We start from the raw sequence: 17,250 nt of genomic DNA on the forward strand, positions 1-17,250 counted from the left end.
CATGGTGGCTTCACCAGATTCTAGTGAGTAGTGTCATAACCGTAATATATGGCAAAAGACGAGCCCATTTTATTCTGCATTTTTCCCCTATAAAATGCACTCGTGTTGGCGGGGAACGGACGTTCTTGAAGCTACCACGCGCCGCGACCAACGATGGGCAAAAGGCGGTTCATTTCGACGAGCGAAGACGAAGAGGAGGAAGCGCCGCCTCCGCCACCACCTCCTCCGGCGCGGCTGTCGTCATCGTCCAACTTCGACGAGCGGAGGTCGAAGAGGAAGAGTCTCCGGCGAGAGGAGGCCGAGACCCGGCAAAAACGAGAAGAGAATGGGAAGGCAAATGGTGCTGACGAAGGAGAAGAAGCCGAGGAGGAAGAGACGCCGCAGGAGGATGCGAAACCAATTGGGGAGGTTTTAAGGACGACTGGTAAAGGGAAATGGAAGAAGGGTCACTTTGCCTCGTTTGAGTACGACGGGAACCGGTTTGATCTCGTGAGTGTTTCTTCTCCTATCCTCCTTTTTTTGGATTCTTTTTATTCTTTCTCGTGGTGGTAATTCTGTTCTCTTTCTCTTTTTCGTTCACTTTGATGTCAATGGTTAGAAATTAGGAATGAGGAATTGGGAATTTCTGCTTCGCTTGGTTGTCGTTGGACTTGTTTTGGGTTTATATCTTTTTCTGCATTTTCTTTGTTTCCCTGTTAGTGAATAAGTTGGTGAATTCTGAAGTTTGCTTGGTGTTCAGACTTCCGTTTGCTGTTACTCACCGTTTACTCATTTCCTTCGGAAGTTTTGTTCGGTCTCTGGTCTATTTTGAGATGCTTTAGGGTTTTTTAATTATTTTTGGATTGATGTCTATCAGAGGAGCTGTTGTTTCTATTGTAAAATTGTTCTTTCCATGCATGTTTTCTCGAAATTGGCTTCTTTTGGTTTTGTCTGCTTGTCATCGTTGCTACAAATTTCACGTTCTAATCTACTTGGTGTAACTAAATGTGACATACTGTCTTTTAACTATGTTTCGTTTCTGATGACATACTGATTTTCGCACGATTTGATCTCATTCTTACATGAAACAAAGGTTTCATCATTAGTACGCATCTTCTTATTGGATCTGAATGTGGCACAGTATCTTCGAACATAGTTTCGTTGCACGCAGACTCTCTCAAAGTTTGTTCCTCTTGGTTTCTCTCTGTTACCAATATCTGGGAATCTTTGGTTTGTATCTAGTTGTTGGATTTAAAGTGATTCTACGTCTGTGAAGGTAGCTCTCTTTTATATGGCTTAATTATGGCATTGAGAGTGTATCAGAAGAGAATTCTACGTCTGTTGGTTTCTCTCTTCTTCGGTTAATTGCTCATTGGTTTCTGTTTTCTTATTTTATTTAGTTTTACCCCTTGACCTGAGAATTGGTTCGTACCTGAAATTTATTGCAAAGTTCTGTGGTTTATGTTACCATGAGTGCTTATCGTTTACATTTGGCTTTTTTTCCTTCCTTGACTATTTTTGTCGTCTCTTTGTTTTTTTATTATTGTATTTCTTATTATCTTTATTTAAATCTTAATAATATGCTTTGAACATTTAACTTTAGCTTCTACTTTTCATATTTTGGTATTTATTGTTGTCAAGCAGGAGGACCCTGTGCTGTTAACTCCAGAAGAGAAGGCACAGAAACCATATGTAGCAATTATCAAGGTGATCTCTTTGTGCAGTTTTCCTATTCGATGATTTATTCCCCAATTTCTTTACATGTTGTTGTTGTTTATTCATGAGCGTACTCGTTATTCCAGTCATGAGGTGTCATTGCCACTAGTAGGAAGACTTTTCAAGAGTAACTGAACCTGTCATAACCTTTTTCACTTTGTTGTTGTTTGCTTGTTGTCCTCGTGTTGGTTAGTTTTTTGCCATTGATTATTTGTAAATGTTTTTTTCCTTTGACCAGGATATTACACAATCCAGAGATGGCAGTATGATGGTCACTGGTCAGTGGTTTTACCGCCCTGAGGAAGCAGAGAAAAAAGGAGGAGGTAACTGGGAAGCTCATGACACCAGGGAGCTTTTTTACAGTTTTCACCGTGATGACGTCCCAGCCGAATCTGTAATGCACAGATGTGTTGTCCATTTTGTTCCCCTAAACAAAAAGCTTCCAGTTCGTTCAGAACATCCAGGTTTCATTGTGCAAAAGGTTTATGATACCGTGGAGAGAAAACTTTGGAAACTAACTGATAAAGATTACGAGGACAGTAAACAACATGAAATTGATCTGCTTGTTCAAAAAACTCGGGAAAGATTGGGAGAGCTTGCTGATGTTGAGCCTGAAGATGGTGTTGTTGAGCAGGAGGAGCAATTAAAGAGTAAAAGAACCCTAAGAAAGAAAACAGTTACACCAATAGATGTTACAAGGCATGAAAATGGAACTAATAGATCTGAGCAGCAATTAAAGGCTGAAACACCTGGAAGCTGTTCAAGTGAATTTTACCAAATTCTGGCAAGTTTTAAAGCATTAACTGGGGATTTGCATAGGGATAAATGGGTGGAGAAGCTTCTGGAGGCCATCCAGGTTGCATGTAATTTGAAGGCTGATGATGCAGAAAAGAATGAAGCAGTTCATGTTGATCAGAATCCCGCTGCCAAGAACAACTCAGAAACAGCTGAGGAATCTCAAAGAAGCTTTAAGGTTAGTGGGGTATGTTCTCTCTCTTGAATTATGTGATCCTCTTGAAAGCATTGAGATGCACAGTGTTTTCATTGCTTTCTTTCCTAATGCTTTATTTGCTTTTAAACATGGAAGTGGGTAACAACAGAATGCAAGTAAAATGTTCCATTTGCTGTTTTGATTGCCAATTGTCTATTCTGTTTTCATTCCATCCAATTATTCTGTATGAGTATTCCATTTTCTTTTATCTACCCTCTTTCGTGTTAGTAAGTGGTAAATGATAAATGGCAAACAAACAGGTTAATAAAAAAATATTTAATAATTTTTTTAGTAAGTGGGTAAATGATAAATGGCAAACAAACAGGTTAATAAAAAAAATATTTAATAATTTTAAAATTTTTTTTAACAACTTAAACTTTTTATGAAGAAAAAACTTCTAACAAAAAAATATGACAACATAACATAAAATCACCGCCTTAAAAAAAAGAAGAATAACACAAAAAAACCTATAACAACATAACATGAAATAAAAAATATATCAACATTTATTTACTGTACACATAAATATACTGTCCTTAAAAAAACTTTATAGAATTATATAATGTCTTCTGCCATTAAAAAATAAGATATTAAAAGAAAACTCATGTTAAGATAAAAAACTGATCAAGTTTCGTCTTAAGATTAAATGTCAAGTTAATGCAAATATGTTGGGCATACACTCAAAACTTCTTTTTTACTCAAAATAAAAAAGTTTTGAGTGAAAACTCATTCCTTTCATCTTTGGATAAAGGAAATTCATAACTCAACTTTGATGTTTTATTTTCAGTCTGTTCCAAATGGGTTGGTTTGACCTGAACATGGTCTGTGTGATCTAGCAAAATCTAGGCATTGTATTGGGGACTCTATCCCCTTGAGGCTTGACCCTTTGTACTTTGCCTATGTTAATAAAAAAATTCCATATTAAAAAAAAAAGGATTTTAGGGTTTGCATATGATAATAAAATTTGGCCTTATTTCAAAAAAAAAAAAAAAAGTAATTTAGGGTTCAACTGTCTGAATTGTCTTTTGCTAACCCAGATATGGTATTCTTTCAGCTGGAACTAACCGAAGCATAATTTCTTTTTATGTACAGATAAACATGATTGCTTCATTAGTAGTTCATAGTTTTTCTTCTTATCTGAATTTATGGCCTAATAATTCAAATATCATTCGTTGCACTGTTTGTCATTATGGTAGTTTTGATTTTATTTTCTATAATTAGTTAGTAATTCTAGTCTTATGAATATAACGGTAACATTTTATGGTAGCATGCTCAAATATTAATAGTAATAATAATAATAATGTTAGGTTTTATCATTAGTGTAATTGGTTTATGCTTCTCTATCTCTTCACTCTCACCTTTCTAATATTACGCCTTTTGTACTAGGGTGGTGGTGGCATTCTTTGGCCTGATAGTGTTGTGCCAGCAGTTACTGCACTTGAACAAGCTTCTCATGATGCTCTTGGTTCTGACTTTCAGAAGTATAACCAGAAGATGAGACAAATGTGCTTTAACCTCAAGGTTGTCCTTGTTATAAGTAATTTAAATTTTACCAGCTAATGCAAAACGGCTTATGTAACCTGCAAAGGCATGTTGTCTATATGCTTTGGCTGTTTTCTGTTTTGAGTCCCATTTTTTATGGAAATCAGCACCACTCATTAAGTTTTGTATCTTCCATTGGTTTTACAGGTTATGAAGTATAAAAAAAAAGGATCAATCATTTTTTAATGAATATTGCAAGAAACAAAGTAGACTAAAATAGAGAAGTTTGTGGGGTTCCCAAAGGAGTAGGGGAAAAAACCTGTAAACAAATAACAATTTATTCTAATTGGAGGGAGTCCACAACTACAGGATGTTGGTGGGAAGTTTGTATTTCTAGTTAAAGGAATTAGCAAGATGAGCGACCAGTTCTTAATTTGCATATGAATTTGCTAATATTTGTATGGATAAGTAGAAATGATCGATCAGCACCCACAAAGTGTCACAACATTCTTGGTTTAATTTTTCACATACCTGACACTTCTTATTATTTAATTTGTGTGCTTTTTTTTTTTTTGAAAGATGTGGACAGATGAAACTTTCTTCTGTAACTTTTCTAAGACCCGGTACATCACTTGTCCAACTCTTTTTGTGTGCCTACATCACTGTTAGCTAATAATTTTTTTTGTAATATTATTGCAGAAGAATGAGTTATTAGCTCGGCGCCTACTGAATAAAGAGTTGGAGCCGTCAGTTGTTTTGAACATGTCACCAATTGAACTAAAGGTATGCTCTCTCTCTCTCTCTCTCTCTCTCTCTCTCTCTCTCTGGTATCCTATCTCAATTAGCTGCACATTTTTACTGTCTAGAGCCAGTGAAAAGAAATGCGGTTTTGTGGTGTTGGGCTTGATGTTCTTTCTGTACTTTATAGAAATTTGTGCCCTTTTCCTTATATAAAATTTATGCTTTTGATTTTATTTGGTTGGTGTGATGGTGGATGGTGGATGGAGCTGAGGGCTTTACTTGGTAAATTTAGAAGTATTGTGAATGGGAATTATAAGGAGTCAGGGCTCGTCTTGTGTTATATCAAACTCAATTTCCTCCCAAAATAATTAGCTACTTTAGATGCCTATTTTATAACTTTTTTCAACCAATAACACTTTCTAACACTTATCTGTGAGAGGTTATTCCCACTTAACTCTCCCCTAACCTTCAACGTTAGCGGCCCTGAGATTGTGCTTGGTTCCATTCCTAAATGACTAACCTCCTGGAAGCCTATTGTTCACTTTTTTAAAACCAATAACACTTCTTGGCACTTATCAATGTAGAATTATTTCCTCTCAACACCCTGTTCCACTTTTAACCATAGAAATTATTTTCCAATCAAGAAGACTGCAACATAGAGTGTGACCTTTAACTATGTTATTGATTATTGAAAGAGGAATTTCTGCCTCTATAGCATCTTTTGGTTTCATCACTTGAAACCTGCAAACTTGGTTGCAGACTTGCTTGGTAGAGAAGGAACTTTCAATTAATGCCTATTGGACAACTCTTTCCTTTTCCGTTGTATTTGATTAGTTTTGTAGTTTTTTTATCCCTCTCACTATTTTCACCTTGCCTTGCTTAACGAATTCATTCCCAAAACAAAAGATCACTATTTATCAAGTATCCAGGAATATGGCCTTTTGGAGAAACAACTATCTGTTCTGATTGGGTATCCTAGGCAAAAAACTATGAGCATGTCTGACCAAAATTTATATCTGTGGTGCTGAAGGATGGCCTAACTGCTGAGGAGAAATCGGCAAAGGAACCTGAGGAGGCAGAAAGCATGCAGGTTAATTATCTTCATTTATATTTCCATTCATGTATATGTATCTCGTTGCAAGTATAGTTCCTAGATTGTTTATATTGATGTTTCATGAAACAGATGACTGATGTTGTCTGCACAAGATGCACCGAGAGAAAAGTGGGTGTTGCGGATATCATTCAGGCAGGTGGATCTGCTGATCGTTATCTGGTATGTTTTTGTTTTATTTCATTGAATACTTAAAGCTTTGTTACAACACTGTGCTTACTGTTGCTGTTCTTATTTTCTACACGAATTAGTTGAAGTGTATTGCATGCGGCAATTCATGGTACGCCTCTCGAGATGTCATCTCGTCGCTGACTGTTGACACACCAAATGCTGTTAGCAATGTCGGGACCGCACCGTGGGCAACTGACAAGTTCGAAAATGTTGAGAAGAGGATGCTGAGTCCCCGAGATTCTGAAAAACCATCAACTGAGAATGTCCAGAAATCTACAACATCCCAGAAGCAACCCGTGTTGGAAACTCAAAAGTCTTTTACCAGAGTAAAAACAGAAGAACCAACAACAGACAATGTTCAGAAATCGACAACAGCCCAGAAGCAACCCGTGTTGGAATCCCAGAAGTCTTTTAATAGAGCAAAACGAGAAGAACCATCATGTGCAGGAGCCCAGAAGCCAGCTGTGTTGGAAACTCAAAAGTCTTTAAACAGAATAAAACGAGAAGAACCATCATCTGCAGGAGCCCAGAAGCCAGCCGTGATGGAAACTCAGAAGTCGTTAAACAGAATAAAACCAGAAGAACCATCATCTGCAAGAGCCCAGAAGCCAGCCGTGTTGGAAACTCAAAAGTCTTTAAACAGAATAAAACCAGAAGAACCATCAACTGCAAGAGCCCAGAAGCCAGCCGTGTTGGAAACTCAGAAGTCTTTAAACAGAATAAAACCAGAAGAACCATCATCTGCAAGAGCCCAGAAGCCAGCCGTGTTGGAAACTCAAAAGTCTTTAAACAGAATAAAACCAGAAGAACCATCATCTGCAAGAGCCCAGAAGCCAGCCGTGTTGGAAACTCAAAAGTCTTTAAACAGAATAAAACCAGAAGAACCAACAACAGAGAATGTTCAGAAATCGACAACAGCCCATAAGCTTGCCGTGTTGGAAACCCAGAAGTCTTTTAAGAGAGTAAAAGCAGAAGAACCATCAACTGACAGTTACCAGAAATCCGCCCATAAGCTCGCCGTGTTGGAAACCCAGAAGTCTTTTAACAGAGCAAAAGCAGAAGAACCATCAACTGACAGTTACCAGAAATCCGCAGGAGCCCATTTAGACAGAATCAAAGCAGAAGAACCATCAATCTCTACAGCCGAAAACTGAGTTGAACCTGACGTATCCAGATACGCATTTGTAATCAATCATGTACAGTTAGATAAAAAAATTCATCTTTGTACATCAATCCTGTATCTCATCATGGTGTTTCGCTTTCCATTTGCTTCATATCTGCGGCTTGTTTGGCTCCAACAAGCGGTCTCTTTACCGTATGAACGTCCGACAGATCAATGAAAGTTACAAGTTTCTCTCTGAACATCCAAAAAAGAAGAGCAGCTAGAGAACATAAGCCCCGTTCTGTTAATACCTCTTTGAGGATCAAGTGGATATCTGTGAAATCGGCCAAAGTTTTCGGTGACCATCTGGTGATTAGGCTCCGCTCGCGTCTCAGCCCTCGCAATAAAGCGAACCAGATGAGCACACGAAGGTTTCCCTCGCGGGGGCTGTATCTCTACAGAGTTTGACCCGGGGACTTTCCTTGGACTCATAATGTCCAAACCACTTAGTCTTGCTGCTCTCGTGGTGTATATCAATCAGGAATCCTTTATAGAGTGGAACGAACGATGAACACAGACGATGTGGGACTAACGTTAATTGAAAACCCACCCGTCTATTTCCACTTCCCCTTCCCTAGGTATTGTGCCTCTTTATAGTAAATACAATAATAATCATCCTATGCATTAATAATATTTTTATGAATGACGAAATAATAAAATAATTATTGTATTATTTTAATGACAAATAAAATAATAAAATATTGAACTAATTCCATATAAGTTAGGTATATCTAATTATTAATTTAATTATTAATTTTGAATCAAATGACTAAAAAGTCTATCTCTTTGTTCTTGTTTTGTATTTGTGTTTTATCCTATGCATTCATTTGATTATATGTTTATTTTTATTAATTTTATTGATAAAATAAAGATAATGATACAGTCATACACGACTAATTCAATATAGAAAATCATTTGGTTCGAAACAAGGGAAAGGGCTATATCAATCGTTCGATCATGCCATTGATCGAACGGCTAAGATAGTCGTTTCCCATAATCAAACGGCTAAGATAGTGTTCCATATGTTTCACACCAAATAGTTTTTCAAATTGGATTAACCTCTTATATTCATAAATATAATAAATTAATTAACATTGTTATAAATTATGTAATTTTTCCAAAAAAAAAAAAAAATTGGTGCAAACAAGGTGATTAATTTTAAATTAAACGATTAAATTTTTTACATCTTCTAATTCTGAATTTATTTATTATAGCATGCATTCATGGTTAATATACGTTCAATTTATATTTTTATTAATTTATATTGATAAATTAAGGATAATAACATAGTTTTAATAAAGTAAATAAAATTATTATAAATAATATTTTTTAAACATTCAATACAAATAATAGTAGCAGCAGTGGTAGTATTTGCCGTTCGAAATCATTTTGATCAGCTTCCTATTACTACAAGGCTCTTAGTGACACTTGATTTTCTTCTCTCTTTAATTGGAGAAAAAAAATCTCAAAACTTCAAGATAGAGAAAAAATTGAAAGAAATAAATTCAATTTTACTCTATAGGAGTTCATCTTCAACTAGGCATAAATGCATACAGAGAACCCCCAAAAACTGGTACAACAACTCCATTTGGAAGAAGAAAATTGATACGATGAATTTAAGAAAAGTGAGGATTAGAGGAAGGAGAGACGACAAAGAGTTTAGGAGAAGAAGAAGAAAATAGAGTAAGACGAGATTAACTCAAAATTAAAACCCCTCCCTACATTCCATTTCATCCCGACCATATATAGCCATACAATTACAGGAACTAACCAAGAATTAACAACTGATAATAACTAAACCATATAATTACAGGAAAACTAACCACTAATTAACAACTGATAATAACTACCTGAACAACCCACAAACAGCAACTGTATTAGCCACTTATTGCCACTACCTTCGTGGTCTTTCTGCGTGTGGCCATATCATTCCCCACCCCTTAAGATCCTTGTCCTCAAGGATGAAATCAGGATAAGATCCTTGTCCTTAAGCTAGTATATAAGCCACCAGACCAACTTTCGTAATGACTTTGTATGGAACCAAGAAATGTTGGGCAAACTTCATGGAGGGTCTGGTTCTGGTTGATTGCCCTCAATATCCCCGATGCCCGTAGGGGGAAAATTCTCGATCATAAATAATTGTGGTCGTTCGCAACGATGGCCTGGAACGAACTTCTCATCACAATAATAGCATAACCCCTTCTCTAGACGTTCTCGTGCCTCTTGGTTGGTTATTCAGCAGAAGGTTGTTGGTTGAGTATTAGAGCTTTGGTTTATGTGCTGGGTTGGTGGAGGTCCTAACACCCCAGCTATTGGGTTGGCTGAGACCTTTGGTGTCTCAAAAGTTGGTTGGGAAAGTAGTTGGTGATTTGGTTGCCTCTGCAGTTGATTGTGTTCCTCAATGAGCCGAGCCACTCCTATTGTATCTGCCAAGGTTCTAGGTTGTTTAATTTTAACGTCGATGCGAATGTTGTCTCGAAGTCCTGCAATAAAATAACCAATTAGAAACATTTCCGGTAGGCCGTCCACTCGGTGGGAAAGCATTTCAAAAGCTTCTTGATAAGCTGCTACGGTTGTGGTTTGTTTAAGGCGATTCAAAGCTTTTGAAGAGTCCTCGTAGTCGGTTGGACCAAATCGAAGTTGTATAGCCTTGGTAAACTCATCCCATGCGAATGGTCCGCGAAATTTCGTCAACCACCTGTGCCATTGCAAGGCGATGCCCTCTAAATGGAAGGAGACTAGCTGAACTTGTAGTTCTGGTGCAATGTGTTTGAATTCAAAGTATTGCTCAACCTTGTAAATCTATCCAATTGGGTCATCTCCGTTAAACTTTGGAAAGGAAAACTTGAGGTGTTGATGAGAGTGGTCATTTATAGTGTTTGAGCGAGAAATATGTGGGTGTGAGGATTCATCACGTGCAAATGGGTTGGTTTCAAAAGGGCTAGTGTTTTGGCTACGGAAGGCTCGAAGAGCCTGGAGCTCGGTTAACACGGCTTGTAAGGCTGCGTTCACTTGATCGAAACTTGACTCGTGTCGTGCCAAGATTTTGTTAACCTCATTGCGGAACTCTGCATTCGTTTTGCCGCGAGTATCCATGGACGGAACCAGTTTTTTTTTTTTTTTTTTGGGAGGATCAGTGACACTCAAAACTCAAATGGGCGACTTAGCAGCGACGACAAATGTAAACAGAGACCTCTGTTTCTGCAGCGACGAGTTCCGAAAAAATTGATCGAGCTCTGTGTAGGATAAAGAGAAATTGAGAGAGATTTAGGGTTAAGGTTCAAGATAAGGAGCAACCAGAATGGGATGAGAGAAATTCGAGTTAGAACGAGGTGAGCTGATAGAATTTTCGGGTCTAGTTATGTGAGAAAGGGGAAGGCGGTGGTTGCAGAAAATAGAAAAAAATGGCAGCAGCGAAGATAGGGAGGTGTTAAAACACAGAGAAAGAGAGATGGTTGAAACAGAGAGGAAGAGAAGTCGAAGAGGGACGAAGACACATAGGACAATCGGAGAGAGTTAACAGGAAGAAGAGAGGCCACTAACGGAGAGTAGATTAGCGCCGAGCGCAGGTAGATGAGAGCGCAGAGCAGAGAGTGGGGGTGATCTAGCGACAAGTGCAACGGCAGCAGCAAGGAGGCGATGGTTCTGATTCCTTTCCGAATAGAGATTTTCTCTGATTCCCGGCGACAGAAAGAAGGAAGTCGATTCCAGCAGCGTTGAGGAAGATCTGCGGGTCTGATTCGCAGCGGCAACGGCAGCGGCGAGGAGGCGATGATGGCTTCGGTGGCAGAGCTCGAGTCCCGGCAGCAGCAACGACAACGTTGAGGTAGTCGGTGGCTCTGTTTTCTTCCCGAACAGAGATTTCCGATACATTTTTTCGGAATTTCTTCTCGGCGATAGAGGAAGGTTTGATGTGACTTTAATTTCAGAATTGCTTCACGGAAGATATGGAAAAGAAATTATTTCACGGCAGAGAGAAACAGAGAGATGGGAAGGATGGAAGAAGGTCTGTAGCGACAACAGAGGAAGAGGAATTCTTTCTTCAGCGACGGAACGAGAGGTCACGGAATGGAATATCTTCCCGGTGGCGTAACCGCGCTCTGATACCACTGATACGATGAATTTAAGAAAAGTGAGGATTAGAGGAAGAAGAGAACGAAGAGTTTAGGAGAAGAAGAAGAGAATAGAGTAAGACGAGATTAACTCAAAATTAAAACCCCTCCCTACATTCCATTTCATCCCGGCTATATATAGCCATACAATTACAGGAACTAACCACGAATTAACAACTGATAATAATTAAACCATATAATTACAGGAAAACTAACCACTAATTAACAACTGATAATAACTACCTGAACAACCTACAAACAACAACTGTATTAGCCACGTATTGCCACTACCTTCGTGGTCTTTCTGCGTGCGGCCATATCAAAAACCTTAATGATCAACCAGCCTAGACTGTTTGATCGAGAGGCCCCATCACATATTTGTTTCACTGAAGAGGTTCAAGGATCAGAAGCACACCATGAGAGGGTCTAGTGGTGAGCTTAATGGCTGGGGAGTGACAGTAATTTGGAGAAACTGAGAGGGAAAACCTAGTAAGGATTGAAGCTAATGCGATCTTGTACTCCATAATGGACAAGTTCCTGCCTATACACATCCTTCCCCCAAACCCAAAAGGAAGATACCCCATCCTGTGCTTGCACCCTCCATGGAGATCCTTCTCAAACCTCTCTGGTTTGAATTCGTTCACATCCTTCCCCCAAAGACCTGGATCATGGTGGAGACCAACCAGATCAATCCATATGTTGGTTCCCTTGGGGATGATTCGATCGCCGACTTGGATTTCCTCCCTTGCTTGCCGTTGAACGTTTGGTGAAGACGGGTACAGTCGGAGGATTTCGTTGAAGACCCAACCCATCTGTGCAAGAGAGATTAGATTAAGTTTTACGAGTCACCTTTGGAAGATTTTTATCGTACTTGTCTTCCTTTCAGAAGAAAAGGTGTAAGCACTAGACAGAGACTCACCTTTTGGAGCTTTGAGAGCTTGCTGTAATCCAGAGATTGTCCTCCAGTTACTTCCTTGATCTCTTCCCTCAATCTGTTCTGCCAATCTGGGTGTAGAGCTAGAACAAGCAGAGTCCAGGAGAGAGCCAAAGCAGTGGTCTCATGCCCTCCAAAGAAGAAGGTTTTGCACTCATCCACAAGCTCACTCTCAGTCAGTTTCTTCCCTACCCTTCCATCTCTCTCATTCTCAGCCATGAGAAGGCTCAACAGATCGTTCCCGGACAGTCTGCTGCCCTGACCTGCCTCTGCCTTTCGAGAGGTGATGATAGAGAGCAAAAGATCATCTATCTCCTTCCCCAACCTTTTTGATTCCAGGGTGTTCAGAGGGTGAATGTACTTGCTGAAGGGGACCCCCACCCAGCGGTTGGAGTTGAACAGCACGAGCTGCATGGCTTGCAGCTTCTCAGAAACCTTTTGCCCATGTTGGTTGCTCATGCCAAAACTGGTCTTGGCTATGATCTGTGCTGCATTGTCTGTGAGTCCTCTCTCCACATTGATCTCTGCTCTGTTGGCCGCCACTAGGCTGCTCCATTTGTCCAGCATTTGGTTTGTTGAGTCCACCATGATGCTCATCATAGCCTGCATCAAAAGAAAATCGTTAATGGCGACGGTCATTATTAAAGAGAGAGAAGATTAGAAAAAGAGAGGGGTCACCTTCAAGTTGTTTGGAGAAAATGCAGGTGCAATGATGTGCCTGTGGCGAGCCCACTCGTCTCCTTCAACCATGACCAAACCCTTACCAAACAAGGGTTCCCTGTCACACTTGAACACATTAGGCTTACCCCATGTCTTGCTCACGACACCAGAGGCCACTTGCTTCAGAAATTCCGGCTCTCCAATGTACAGAAATGGCTCTGTGCCAAGCCAGTAAACGAAGACTTTCCCTGCAAATCACATCTTCCTGCGTTAGATCTCAATGACAACGACATTAAAGCTCTCAGACATGCATCCTCGGCACAGAAGCCATCGTTAATGCAAACCCAGTTTATGGTTCAACCAGGTAATGAGCTCCCACTAACCATATATCTGTCGCCACTCAGCAAAGAAGGGGAAGACAGTCGAATGAATGTCGTGGCTGATGTTCAAAGACAGGTCAGACCCACCGCCACCCTTCATCTTCTTCCTCTTGTTCATCATCTCGTTCATGTTTCCTAAAGGGAAAACCGGAGGTGGCCCAGAGTATCCATTCTTCTTAAGCTTCCGATTCGCACAAATCGGTCGTATCCAGCACTGGAAGACAACAGCCATAGCAGCCAAAAGGAGAAGAACTGCCGTGAGGAGGCTCACCTGATGCAGAAACGGAACAAGCCCCATCATCAGAGAAGTATATTTCTGACTGCTGAGACTCTTGGTGCAGAAACGAAGGGGATGAAATGGATATTTATAACTGAAGCATTCAACTCACAAGTTTCTCAAAAATGTTCAGCTTGTAGTTTCTGTCAGGAGGACGGAAGTGGGAATTCAAGGGAAACTCATTTTTTCCCTCACATTCCACGATTGTAAAAAAAGACCCACTATCATTTTTCTAATTAAAGGTTGGATTCAGGACGAAAACAGTCGTGAATCTGAAATATCTGCTTGTCAATTCCTTCTTTATTCAAGTTGGATGTGTTTCTCCTTTTCGTCAACAAAATCGTACTTAGTTTTCTATTAGTTTTCTATTAGTTTTCAACACGCTTTGTTCCTTGGTCTCATTCTAAAGAGAAGCTTCTAATTCCTTTTCCCATTCTTTCATTGGAGACGTATGTCGTTTCTTTTCCTGTTACTCGGCTGGGGTTGGCAGTGAGTCTACCAGGCAAGGAGTACGTTATTGACCAGTTGTGATTTTACAATCCATTCACTGTAATTTTTAGTTTCTTACGAGCTTGGATGAAGAACATAGAACGATATTCTTATAAATATAACACACATATATACGTTAAAGGATCCTCAAACATCACAAGAACATGAATAAAATAAAAGAAAAAAATCTTTGGATGAAACCACATGAATCTCAAGGAATCCGTTCCTGATAATATGGAGAAAATGATTCTTGTGGTCAATAGAGGACTGGCTGAAGTGGGTAGTTATGGTCTTTCTTGGGCAGACAAGGAAAAGGCAAATAAGCAAACACCATGAGACATTCTCCAAGTCTCCATCACACATGAGCTTGCTCTTGAGGGCCCAGTGAAGCTCACCTTATCTGCGGAAGAAAATGATAAATAAAACATCGCAGTTCATGGCCCGTGTTCGATGCAAGATCCCAAACTCGGACTTCCGATCCCACATGCCAAACGTGTTTGTCATTTGGCAGTTCGACTGCGCAGCTCTCTGAGGCATTTTGGCAGTTCCCCAATAGCAGTCAAAGTTTACCTCCTTTCTATGATCGGCCGTGTATCTGGAAAAGACGTGCAGAAATACCAGAAACGCGGTGGAGATGATAACCAGAGGGCAGCCATGAGTTCAACCCTCGACAGAGAGAGGAAAGGAATAGGGTTGGTTTGTTGAAGACGTCGCGTGTTACATGAAAGGATTTTGGGCGCTGAAACCGTCAACCACCGGCCAGTCGGTGGGATGAGTACCGGATGATGCATTCTCTGTTGGGAAACAAGCAGGTCCCATCCATGGACGAATCCAACAAACGGGTTTTTAACTTTCAGCAGTAACAGCAGGAGAGGAAAAGGGTCGTGACCATGGCTATAAATGAAGTAATGGGTGGTTTCTAACTTTTAGCAGCAGTAGCGCTCTCTTCTGTGTTCAAGGAATCACAGAAAATGGAGTAATGGGTTTATAACTTTCAGGAGTAATAACAGGAAAGAAAAAAGTTGCTGCCATGGGTTTAAACAAGTATTTGGTGATTTCTAACTTTCAGCAGCAGAAGGTCTCTCTTCTCTGTTAGGGAAGTATTGGGGGTTCATGAACCAGACAAATTGAAGCAATGGAGTTTCTGACTTTCAGTAGCAACAGTAAAACAAAGAAAGGGTTGCAGCAATGGATTAAGTTCAAGTAATGGGTTTCAGTAGTAACAGTACTTTTTTTTTCCTGTGAAGAACCATTTTATGCTTAGCAGATTCAAATTTTTGTCATATGAAATCAGGACTCATGAGAAATTACTCATACAAAGGTCTTTCAAGCAAACACTGGGAATTGCTTCAGAGATCACATTATTGCAGCCATGAAGGAAACTCTCTACAGTTAGGGTTGAGTTTTAGGGCAACCATGGAGGAAACTCTTTACAGATAGGGTTGAGTTTTAGGGCAACCAGGAAGGAAACTCTCTACAGATAGGAGGAAAACTTTCCAAAAGAAGAAAAACTCTGATCAAGCTTAAAGAAACTCTGCTACTACTTCAAACCGAGATTAACATCACTCTCATCAGATTACAACAAATGACAAGTGATTTCAAATCAAGTCACTGTATCTGAATAAGGAGTTCAATTCAGTTGTGGCTTGTAGCCCAAACCTAAGTCCATGAAAAGTCATTTTTTATCACTAGTTTGAATCTCTGTGATTAGACTTAGAATCCAGAGATTAGGATCCAAAAACAAATGGGATGATTACAGTTTTAGATCAGGAGGACAAACAGGTTCTTTGGTTTATTAACCCCTACTTTGCCACTAAGCTTTTTTGCTTAAAATTCCTTTTTATTCATGCAAATTCAGGTTTTCCTACTATTTCATGGATTTCGGAACCTCCTTTAGCCAATCCATAACTATGTTTAACAATGGAATCCAAAATCATAATTTTTTTTATTCCAAATCAGTTTGTCTAATTGATCGTACCTTTAGAACTCGGTCTATTATCTATCAAACTACACTAACCAATCGATCATACTTTATATTTAAACCTTGTCTACTACATTATATCTCATCAATCATACTCAGTGTTTGCAACAAAATCTTTCTTGTGTCTCCTCTTACTAGTGAACATAGCTAATATGTCTTCTTTCCTTTGAGAAAATTTCAAATGCCATATAAAATTTGGTCTCTAAGCCAATTCATTCCCTTTTATGGCAAACTAGTGATTCTCATTGTTCATTAATTTAAATTGTCATATTTCTATCACTTTTGATGTTTTATGCTCCCATAACTTTTTTTCTCTACCTTTTCCCCTTACCATCTCATTTTATTATGGACTCTCTCTTAGTTTTTTTTTTTTTTTTATACCAATTTTTTTTTTTTATTTTGAGACCTCTTATTTGTTACCTTTATTTTTTGCTACTTTCCCATTTTCTTGGTTTTTACTTCTAGCTAGGGTTTTTAAGAGTCCATGTCAGCTTTAGTGCTTATTCTTGGGATACCTCGAGATTATCAAGAAAGAGATAGAGGAAATGATTATTATTTTTTATGTTCAAGCTGGGATCACTATCGTTACCTCCCAACTTGAGTTGGAGACCTACTTTGGTCTACAATATGTAAATTTTGGTTAAATGTCTCTTGTAATTTGAAATCGTGACACCAAAATTGAATTGTGAAACATGCTATTTCAATGGGAAAGTAACAAAGACAAGAATATTGTGGTCGATCGCTTGTTGGATTAGCCATCGAGGTTAAAAATGCCATGACAAAGTAGATAATAGGGATCAATCTAGGGGGTCAATAATCTCAATGACAAACTAAAGTGAAGGAGGGAAAAAAAATAAAGATTTTGTGATCTTTTATGCCTCTTATATCAAATTTGCTATATTATCCTTTACATATAAATAGAAAATCATGTAATTGTGTACAAAATAACCTTTACTTATTTTTATTTAACAAGATAATTGAGCAAAATTGTTGGAATACAAATCTTATAAATTTTTTATTTTATTTTTATTATTTTTAATAAATAATAAATAAAAATTAGATAA

At 38.8% G+C, this 17,250-nt stretch overlaps 2 protein-coding genes across 3 annotated transcripts; one reads left to right on the forward strand and one right to left on the reverse strand.

Moving 5' to 3' along the window:
- Positions 1-150: 150 nt before the first annotated feature.
- On the forward strand, positions 151-7,495 carry LOC137944107 (ASI1-immunoprecipitated protein 3-like). 2 transcript variants are annotated; one of them, XM_068789637.1, is made up of 8 exons: positions 151-489; positions 1,624-1,686; positions 1,934-2,677; positions 4,073-4,207; positions 4,868-4,951; positions 5,940-5,999; positions 6,093-6,182; positions 6,272-7,495. In XM_068789637.1, the coding sequence occupies exons 1-8, from the start codon at positions 154-156 to the stop codon at positions 7,343-7,345; spliced, it is 2,586 nt and encodes an 861-aa protein (XP_068645738.1). In that variant the 5' UTR covers positions 151-153; the 3' UTR covers positions 7,346-7,495. The 2 variants fall into 2 exon arrangements, with proteins under 2 accessions (XP_068645738.1, XP_068645740.1); XM_068789639.1 differs by having other exon boundaries at positions 1,934-2,668.
- A 4,353-nt stretch (positions 7,496-11,848) lies between these two features.
- Positions 11,849-13,737, reverse strand: LOC137944510 (cytokinin hydroxylase). Its single transcript, XM_068790194.1, has 4 exons — positions 13,443-13,737; positions 13,078-13,307; positions 12,385-13,002; positions 11,849-12,277 (listed from the first exon to the last, which is right to left on the reverse strand). Exons 1-4 carry the CDS (start codon positions 13,735-13,737, stop codon positions 11,849-11,851), a joined length of 1,572 nt encoding a protein of 523 aa, XP_068646295.1.
- Between the last annotated feature and the right edge of the window lie 3,513 nt (positions 13,738-17,250).

This window comes from Aristolochia californica, unplaced genomic scaffold, assembly GCF_029961685.1.
Source record: "Aristolochia californica isolate CCGP_79_NKW_82.1479 unplaced genomic scaffold, dmAriCali1.0.hap1 SCAF_11, whole genome shotgun sequence".
NCBI lineage: Eukaryota > Viridiplantae > Streptophyta > Magnoliopsida > Piperales > Aristolochiaceae > Aristolochia > Aristolochia californica.